We start from the raw sequence: 8,358 nt of genomic DNA on the forward strand, positions 1-8,358 counted from the left end.
TGCCGGCGACGCCCGCGCCGACGATCGCGTCCTTGGATGCGTCGGATGAAAATGACAAGATGATCCCCGGCATGCAACACGGCCGGCGCTACCAGCCCTGAGGAACGGGCCGCGTAGACGCTTAACTTAAATATTAGCCCTCGTCACAATGCTAGCTCTGCCGCGTAGCCCTCTGGTCATGTGATGGAAGATCACTGTTCTTTGCAGTGTGATCACTGTAGCTTGTCTGCGGTGACAAGGGCCAATGAATGACCTCGATGTCGTCGAGGGTCTCGCTGCAGCCTTTGAGATGTCTCCTACAGATATATACACAAGGCAGAGACTCCAGTTCCCGTGTCTACTAGCTTACGACCCGTTGAACCTCTGTCCATCACTAGCCACTTGCTGTGGACCGATGAAACTAATCCCCACGTTTTCCAATACATTTGGCATTTTGGCCAGGCAGGCGTGAGGCTTGCAGATCCAAATCTGAATTTTTGTAGCCTTTTCAAATCGCTGTGGTATTTTCAGGGGCGCTTTCTCCTGCTCGAGAGAGCCTGTATGCTGACGCACGTGGCTATCAACGGTCTGCAAGTCAATTTTGAAAATCGTAAACAAATTGTTGTGTTATTCCCCTGCCTGGTTATTCCAACATAAATTATCTAAATATTCAGCGCCAGCCAATACATGGCGCTTTGAGCCTTCATAATTCTAGAGCCGACATCGTCGTCATCGTCGCGACGTGTACCCGCACGTGCTCTGCTGCGTGGTGTCCCGTCCATCAAAACACCCGACAGGTGCCATCGTTGCATTTTGATGTACATAGCACTCGTCAGTCATCCTGTATTACTACATAGGCTGGGATCTCTTGCCGCACATGGCTACCACTGCAGCCATCTATCAAGGTATCAGAACATCGATAGCGCGACATGGGTGCTTCAGTTGCATGTGATTGGCTGTCATCTTGAAGTTCGTAGATTTAAAAGCAGTATATCAGCGCAATAATAATGTGTTCTGGGTAATCTATATAGTCTAATGTATGCAAAACTGGTCGGTTTTAAAATATGACAGAAATAAATTTCTAATATCAAAATAGCGAGTGGTTCACAGCGGCCCAGGTGCTGCGGACGACGCTGTCACGAGGTCGAGGCGTGGAATGGCGCGCTGCGAGTCTCCCTCCATCACGTCACACTCGGCTTCGTAAAGGACGATACATATTCTGTTATAGTTACGGCGTTGCGTGCCAGCTACACGAGGCACCACCCATGGTCGTGCTCCGGGATCTCGCGACGCAGCTCCACGATCGCACGGAGGGCGCCGAGGTTCTCGACTGGAAGCGACGAAATCCAAGTCACCGCATGATCGAGTGCTTCGTGGGCGCACTGGATCGCTGGTCGTACAGCCACAGTCGACGAAACCTGGAAGTCATGCGGCTCAAGTGCGCGGAGCTTTTGAATCTCAGCAATCGCAGCAGCCGCAGGAGCGCCCGGCGGGAGAAGCTCGAGGAAGCGAAGCGCATCGTCCAGGACGGAGGCAAACGGCGATGGTAAAATGAACCAGCTAGTCAAAACGAGGCGTTACAGTCCGCGCACGAAGGAAGTGTACGAGTACCATGCCATTTCTTCGACCGTTAGCACTTCTTCGTCCGTTAGCAGCCGCTTGCGCTTGCTGCTACTCTGCGGTTCGTCTTGAGCCTTCCGTGCAAGCGTCTTGGTCGAGCCCCCCATCGATCAGATTATTCAAGGAGCTTTGGCAGCTAGGAGGTCAATTCGAAAGTGGCGATCGCTGCAGACAGACTACCGGTATCTTGAATCGTATAGCCTCTCAAAGATTGTACTGCATTATTTCACACAGGACCTCCAGTATTTCCATGTGCATTGCCTTGATGGGAGATGTTGCGGGTGTACACGTCAAGTGCAGCAGCCGTGTATTGCATAGCTTTGCATACAATAAGCAATTTGCAAACGAGGGTCGAAGCCGCTCCTACCGGTACTGCTGATGGCATTGCAGCAGTTCAGTATTGGCACTCGCTTCGATCCCTGCCACCCCAAGGTGATCCACCTGTAAACGCTTGCATCGCACATAGCCTGAATAGCTCGATACAAAGCTTCTTGTTGCCCAAGGCTACGGGTGGCGCCTCGTTCCTGACACGCTGGCTCGCTACTAGTACTCGTCCTGTTGAAAGCAACATGGCGTGTGGCCTCAAAATCGGCACAGGGTGCCGATTTAAAACCCGAATTGTGGGCATATGCCACCATCTATGCCGAAAATAAAATCGCTGCGCGTGACTGGTGCATTGCAAGACGATGTCCAACTACGCCAAGTGGGACAAGATCCTCCGGGAGCTCGAAGAGGACGAGGCCGAGACCTCGACGTACGGCGAGCATGCTGCATTGGCGCCTTCATGAGCGCATGGCGTAGGTTGGCCAAGACGGCAGCGGCGACGACGAGCGCGCCGGCCAAGCCGCGGCTGTCGCACAAGCCCCATCAGCTGCGCGAGGTACGACGCGACCATGACCCAGCATGGGCATATTGCAGCGCTAGGACATGCGCGAGACGTCGGAGCGTATCCACGCCCTTGAGAAGGACCTCAAGGAGTACGATGCGCTCGCGTCCGTCCTCGACGACCTCCCAAAGAAGCTCGAGCACGAGATCATGGTGCCCCTCGCGAAGCAAGCGTTCATTCCTGGCTCCATCATCCACTCGAACGAAATCATTGCGCACCTCGGCGGCGACCACTACGCCAAGAAGACGGCGATCGAGACGCAGGACATGATTGCGCGGCGCCAGAAGAGTACGAAGCGCGTCCTCGACTGGCGGGATGCTCATGATGAGGTAGACATTACGGGGCAGATCGACGCGCAAAAGGAGTGGCTCGCGTCGCTCCACGACAAGCTCCACGACGTCGACCACGTCCTGAAGCTCAAGAAGGTATTCCTCGCCGTGCTATCTTGGATCGATTGCATCATTATAAAAATGTAGATTTACGAGGAAGAAAACATTCAAGAAATCAAGCAGTCGGAGGAAGAGAGCAACGCGCTCCTGCAAGCGACGGACGCCACGGACGAAGATTTTGAAGAATATTTTGAGATTGAGAATGAAGAAGCCGCCAAGGCCCAAGTGGCCGACGCCTGGAACTGGTAGGCGTCTTAGTCGCTATCCCACTCGATACCCACATGATATTCGGCGTAGGGACGAGGCCATGCAGCGCATGGAAGAGCTCGAAAAGCACGAAAGCGGTATTTTATCCCGTCTAAAAGTATCCAAGTATCCAAGATATGACTCCGAAAGTGGATAGATCAAGCGCAGGAATCCTTCTTTGTCGACCCTAATGTCACCAAAGCCGAGGGGTTCAAGCAGCAAGGCAACGCCGCGTTTGCGTCGACCAGCTACCAGTCGGCGATGGAGTATTACTCCAAGGCCCTCGCGCTGCAGCCGTCGTCGCACGTACGTCGTTTCTTCATTCTCATATTTCTCGAAAGCGCACACCATACTCTAGACGCTGCTCGGGAACCGATCGGCGGCCTACTTTCACTTGCGCAAATTCGACTTGGCGCTCGAAGACGCGACCAAGGCCATCTCGCTCGATGCGTCCTGGCCCAAGGTCCACTAACACTGGTAGAAACGCTTCTCTCATGCTGCCTCGTAGGGCCACTTTCGCCGCGGCCAGGCGCTCGGCGAGCTCGGGCGCTTTGACGAAGCGGCGGCGGCGTTCGAGAAGGCGCTGGCGCTCAAGCCGACCGACAAGTCGAGTGCGGCCCAAGCCACGACCATGCGCGCCAAGGCCAAAGCGAAAGAAGATGCCGAGAACCTTCGCGTGTCCAGCAACTCGAGTGTCTTTTCCGGGCGTGTGCTCGAGCGCGGCACCGAGCCGGCAGCGCCCGCACCCGAGACGACCCCCGTGGTACAAGATGGAGCCAAGTGCGCTCTTCTGACATGGCGTAGGTGGCGCCGAAGCGTGTCTCGCGCTTCAAGGCCATGCGCCAAGGCCAGTCGTTCGAGTAGGAGCGACGATTCGACTAACTTAGTGTAGCACGGAGAGTATGTTATACTCATTACGTGAATATAAACGGCGGTAGACGATCTACCAGTCGCCAGTCGCAGCCGCTTGCGCTAGAGTCAGCATGTAAGAGATGAGTCGCAGAGACGACGAACGACGTACTCTCGGCAAGAACCTTCTTTTGTTTGATGAGCGCGAGCTGGATCGGGTGGATGAACTTGGCGTCAAACAGCTTGGTATAGTCGGCGAAGGGCTTGACGTGCTTGGTCTCCTCTGCGTACGCACATGGCCTCTGCCTCACCATACAAAATATGATCGTACCGCCGTTGAGCTGACGTTCGAGGTCGGCCAGCGTCGGCACCGTGTCTGGGTCAAAGGTGTCAATCTTGCGCGGGTCGATGGGCACGCAGACGCGACCGGTCTTGGGGTGCACCGCGAATGGACTCTTGAGCAAATGGTTGCGCTGCTTCGAGACGTTGGCATCGAGACGCGGGTAGAGGTACGCAAACACGATCTCGGCAATGCATGTACCCAGGAGCCGGCGCTTGTCGTCGCCCAGTTGCTACAAACCCATAAGTGCAAAGTGGCTACTTGATAGATTGATACCTTGCGCTTCTTGCTCGTCAACGCCTCGTGGATCGCGGCCTTGAGACTCGCCCACTTGGTCGCCGGCGGCTCGTTCGGGTTCTTGAGCCACTTGTTGTGGAACGTCGCGCGCATGTCTAGTCGAAATGTGGTGACGCCTTTTTTCATAATTGAATTCTGGTTTACCTTCGTCGGGGACCATTTCCAGAAGTTTTTTCCAGTGCTCGGGGCTGCTCAGAATTCCTTGGCCGTCGTCGCTCAAGATGATGTCGTGGAAGAGCGGCTCGAGGATCGTATACGCCCGTCTACACCCATGAGCCTCCGAGATAGAGAAGGACGAGCGTCGTACTCGAGCGACGGGTGCAGCGGGTCGCGGAGCACAACCTTGCGCTTTGTGTTTTCGTTGCCTTCGACGGTCGTGAGGTACTGGACGACGGCCGACCGCGCGTCGTTCGTGAGCATGCGCGCCGTGTAGTCCGAGACCCAGCAATGGATACCACGCCGACCCGAGTAGACCCACATGAGGTGCTGGAAGCCAAAGTCCTCTATCGCCATGGTCATCATTGGACAGGCGTCAACGGATGATGCGAGGGTACCGCGGAGGGCGGTGTCGAGCACCTTGACCGCAGCGACCATGAAGCGCCAGCAGCGCGCGCAGATCTTAGCGTCCTGGCAGCACGTACGCACGTCGTCGTAGTCGGTCAAATCGACATCAAAGACAAGCTCGCGCTCTTCCGGCACAAACTTGGAGGCGTCGACCTTGCCCTTGTCCGCAGGCTGCAACGATACTTAGCCGTCGATAGCCCATGTAAGAGAGACGTACCGAGACAGTAAAGACAGCGCCAATGTCAATCTTGAACGGCATGAGCTTCTTCATCTCGGCCTTGAACTCGTCGGCGTCGCGGAAGGCCTTGTAGCGGATGTACACGTCGTTCTCGAGCGTGAACGAAAACTCGCGCCGAGAGAGGAGCTCCGTGCCGGGCCCGCCCTTGTCCATGCTGCAGTCGTACCCGAGCCACTTGGTCATGAGCTCGTACGGGAAGAGCCGGTCGTAGTAGAGACCGAGGAGCTCGGGCGAGAACGACTCGTTGACCATCGCGGCAAGTGCTGCGGAGCAAAATGGAACCGACCAATGCGCGGCAAACCCTAAGTACGCTTTTTATCATTCGATATTTGTATGGGCTCTGTAAAGTACGCTCTGCTATAATCGAACTTAATAAAGCCTATACCCCATGCTGGCGCCAAAGCCGCGGATCGATCAAGCGGAGGACAAGTTGTACATAGCTCCTAATGTTGTACACATTGGGACTGTATGGACACGATCGACGCAGTGCAGCGTAAGTATACAAGTAGCTCTCAAGGCCCAAGTGGCTGCATTCGTCAGCCCGAACAGAGCTGCGTGGGTCGAGCACAAGGGTTAGGTAAAGGATAAAGCCATCATATACTAACTACTACATGCACCGAGCGACGAGCCTTTCTAGTCGAGGGTCATGTCGACGTTCTCATCGTCCTTGCCTTTTTGATCCTACAGACACGTTGCATGAGCTCCATCGTCGCCAGCGAGGAGAGATGATGGATGACGCACCTTGTCGTGTGCATAAAACTCAGCCTCGTGCGCGCGCTTGGTGCTCTCGTGGTCTGTGCGCGCGTCGGCGTCGGCGGCGTCTTCGTCTTCTTCGCGGACAATGTAGTCGGGCGGCACAGCTTGCATCTGGACGCTCGGTGCGCCGTTGAGCATGCGCAGATGCTCGAATATCTTGACTCTACATCCACATACGATCAACATCTAAATCTCAATCCTCAGTGTACTTGATGTCTTCGAGGTACGTCCGTGAGTTGCAGTTCTCGAGCTCCGGGTTCGGGTCCAAGTGGAGCTTGAACGAGGGGGCGTAGTACTCGAAATACTCGTTGAACGGAATGTCGTTGCTCACTTGCTCTTCGAGGACGACCGAGGTCTCGTACGCCCACGCTCGGCTCACGTTGCGGATCGTGTAGCCGCCGCCGCCGAGCACGAGCGTGGGCAGCCCAAAGCTCTTGACGAACCGGACGCACTCGCCGTGGCCCTTGACTGTCAGATTGAAGCAGCCAAGTCGGTCGCCTGTGAGCGAGTCGGCGCCGCACTGCAGCACGACGGCGCCCGGTCGAAACGACTCCATGACCTTTTCGATCACGGGCTTGAAGATTGAGAGGTACGACTCGTCGTCAATGCCTGATTTCAGCGGGACGTTCACCGCGTAGTACTTGCCAGCCTTGGCGCCCACGTCCTTGATGTCGCCCGTGCCGGGGAAGAAGTCGCCATACTATATTCGCATGTCCTAAGCTTCAGATGCATGATGATGAGGGGTGTACCTTGTGGAAGGAGACGGTCATGACGCGGTCTGTGACGTAAAACGCTTCTTCGACACCGTCGCCGTGATGGACGTCAATATCAATGTACAGCACGCGCGGGTGGTACTTGAGGAGCTCGAGGATACCGAGCACGATGTCGTTGACGTAGCAAAAGCCGGACGCCTCCGACTTCTTCGCATGGTGCAGCCCGCCGGCCCAGTTGATGCACACGTCGCTGAGCCCTTGGTTGAGGCGGTACGCCGCATCTAACGAGCAACAAACAATGACTCCACGATACATGATGCAAGCCGACGACGTACCAAGCGAGCCGCCCGAGTAGATCTGGCAAAAGTTGAAGATGCCATCAAAGACCGGGCAGTCGGTGAACTCGCCGACGTTGACTAGATCGATGGCGTGAGATCCACGAGAGCGCAGTGCTCTTCGTACATTTGTTGACGTCAGATTGGTACTGCTTTTCGTTGGCCGGGCTGATCTTCTTGAGAAAGTCGATGTAGTCGGCGGTATGGAAGGCCTTGACCTCTTCCGGCGAGGCCCAATGCGGCTCCTAATATGGCCATGAGCCATGCTTTGGCGGCCCTACACACGTACAAACACTTCCATCTTGCGGAAGAGGTCGTAGTTGAGCACGAGGTGGTGGGCCAGCTTGAGCCGATGCGGCTTCATGGGATGGCCTGGACCATAGTAGAAGTTGCCCTCTTCGGCTACATGAAGGCAGCATGAGGCGAGGGCTCGGCGCGCATGGAGCACGTACGGTGGTAGAAGTACGAGACGCGGGACTTGCCCATGCTGCTGTTGCCCGCGACCAGCTCTGTCCGCTAAAACCAATCGGTCGCAGCTAAACCTGCGAGATCACATGTCGAAAAAATCGAATCCGAGAGGTTCTTCGCATTCAGTTGAAATAGACAGCAAGAGACGAGCTTAGTCGATCGCCATGTCGACGTCGTCGGCGCCATGCGTGTCCTAGGACGAGCACCATGAGCGCGACCTCTGGGCGAAGCATGCGCAACTACCTTGTCGTTGGCGTAGAACTCGGCGCTGTGGGCGCGCCGCGTCGGGTCGTGGTCGGCGCGCGACTCCGGGTCCGTCGCGTCCTCGTCGGCTTCGCGGGCCATGTAGTCGGGTGGCACCTATACGACGGCCATACGCGTCATGGCATTGCATGTAGCGAGCGTACCGCTTGCATCTGTACGCTCGGCGCGCCCTTGAGCATGCGCAGGTGTTCAAACACCTTGATCCTAGCACCGCCATCGCATAAGCGCCACCCGTCTTCGCCGACCGATGGCCTACTTGATGTCTTCGAGATACGTGCGGCGATTGCAGTTCTCGAGCTCCGGGTTCGGGTCCAAGTGGAGCTTGAACGAGGGGGCGTAGTACTCAAAGTACTCGTTGAACGGAATGTCGTTGCTCACTTGCTCCTCGAGGACGACCGAGGTCTCGTACGCCCA

At 56.1% G+C, this 8,358-nt stretch overlaps 5 protein-coding genes across 5 annotated transcripts in view; 1 reads left to right on the top strand and 4 right to left on the bottom strand.

Moving 5' to 3' along the window:
- Positions 1-1,184: 1,184 nt before the first annotated feature.
- SDRG_06855 (hypothetical protein) lies at positions 1,185-1,742 on the bottom strand. The gene is made up of 2 exons (XM_008612661.1): positions 1,591-1,742; positions 1,185-1,539 (listed from the first exon to the last, which is right to left on the bottom strand). Exons 1-2 carry the CDS (start codon positions 1,704-1,706, stop codon positions 1,227-1,229), a joined length of 429 nt encoding a protein of 142 aa, XP_008610883.1. The 5' UTR covers positions 1,707-1,742; the 3' UTR covers positions 1,185-1,226.
- A 543-nt stretch (positions 1,743-2,285) lies between these two features.
- Positions 2,286-3,984, top strand: SDRG_06856 (hypothetical protein; the record flags this gene model as incomplete). The annotated part of the gene is made up of 10 exons (XM_008612662.1): positions 2,286-2,353; positions 2,401-2,479; positions 2,524-2,773; positions 2,819-2,910; positions 2,962-3,119; positions 3,172-3,218; positions 3,278-3,426; positions 3,479-3,583; positions 3,629-3,883; positions 3,925-3,984. The coding sequence occupies 10 exons, from the start codon at positions 2,286-2,288 to the stop codon at positions 3,982-3,984; spliced, it is 1,263 nt and encodes a 420-aa protein (XP_008610884.1).
- A 19-nt stretch (positions 3,985-4,003) lies between these two features.
- Positions 4,004-5,703, bottom strand: SDRG_06857 (DNA primase, eukaryotic-type, small subunit). The gene is made up of 8 exons (XM_008612663.1): positions 5,388-5,703; positions 5,161-5,341; positions 4,914-5,109; positions 4,751-4,869; positions 4,586-4,701; positions 4,301-4,541; positions 4,142-4,252; positions 4,004-4,092 (listed from the first exon to the last, which is right to left on the bottom strand). The coding sequence occupies exons 1-8, from the start codon at positions 5,658-5,660 to the stop codon at positions 4,064-4,066; spliced, it is 1,266 nt and encodes a 421-aa protein (XP_008610885.1). The 5' UTR covers positions 5,661-5,703; the 3' UTR covers positions 4,004-4,063.
- A 338-nt stretch (positions 5,704-6,041) lies between these two features.
- On the bottom strand, positions 6,042-7,698 carry SDRG_06858 (histone deacetylase 1/2; the record flags this gene model as incomplete). Its single annotated transcript, XM_008612664.1, has 8 exons — positions 6,042-6,089; positions 6,150-6,327; positions 6,374-6,864; positions 6,914-7,158; positions 7,213-7,293; positions 7,340-7,457; positions 7,502-7,614; positions 7,665-7,698. 8 exons carry the CDS (start codon positions 7,696-7,698, stop codon positions 6,042-6,044), a joined length of 1,308 nt encoding a protein of 435 aa, XP_008610886.1.
- A 133-nt stretch (positions 7,699-7,831) lies between these two features.
- SDRG_06859 (histone deacetylase 1/2) overlaps positions 7,832-8,358 on the bottom strand; it is a gene marked incomplete at both ends in the record, with an annotated part of 2,047 nt that continues 1,520 nt past the window's right edge. Inside the window, 4 exons of the mRNA XM_008612665.1 lie at positions 7,832-7,873; positions 7,924-8,040; positions 8,088-8,148; positions 8,201-8,346. Of these exons, the coding sequence (XP_008610887.1) occupies positions 7,832-7,873; positions 7,924-8,040; positions 8,088-8,148; positions 8,201-8,346 (366 nt within the window). The remainder of the gene's footprint in view (positions 7,874-7,923; positions 8,041-8,087; positions 8,149-8,200; positions 8,347-8,358) is intronic.

Source organism: Saprolegnia diclina (genome assembly GCF_000281045.1).
Source record: "Saprolegnia diclina VS20 unplaced genomic scaffold supercont1.19, whole genome shotgun sequence".
NCBI classification, from domain to species: Eukaryota; Oomycota; class Saprolegniomycetes; order Saprolegniales; family Saprolegniaceae; genus Saprolegnia; species Saprolegnia diclina.

Coding starts and splice junctions, on each gene's coding strand:
- SDRG_06855 (XM_008612661.1), bottom strand. CDS start 1,706: ATGGGGGGCTCGACCAAGACGCTTGCACGGAAGGCTCAAGACGAACCG. Junction 1,540..1,590: donor ACGGTCGAAGAAATGGCATG/GTACTCGTACAC, acceptor CGTTTTGACTAG/CTGGTTCATTTTACCATCGC.
- SDRG_06857 (XM_008612663.1), bottom strand. CDS start 5,660: ATGGTCAACGAGTCGTTCTCGCCCGAGCTCCTCGGTCTCTACTACGAC. Junction 4,542..4,585: donor TGACGAGCAAGAAGCGCAAG/GTATCAATCTAT, acceptor ATGGGTTTGTAG/CAACTGGGCGACGACAAGCG. Junction 4,253..4,300: donor CGAACGTCAGCTCAACGGCG/GTACGATCATAT, acceptor GTGCGTACGCAG/AGGAGACCAAGCACGTCAAG.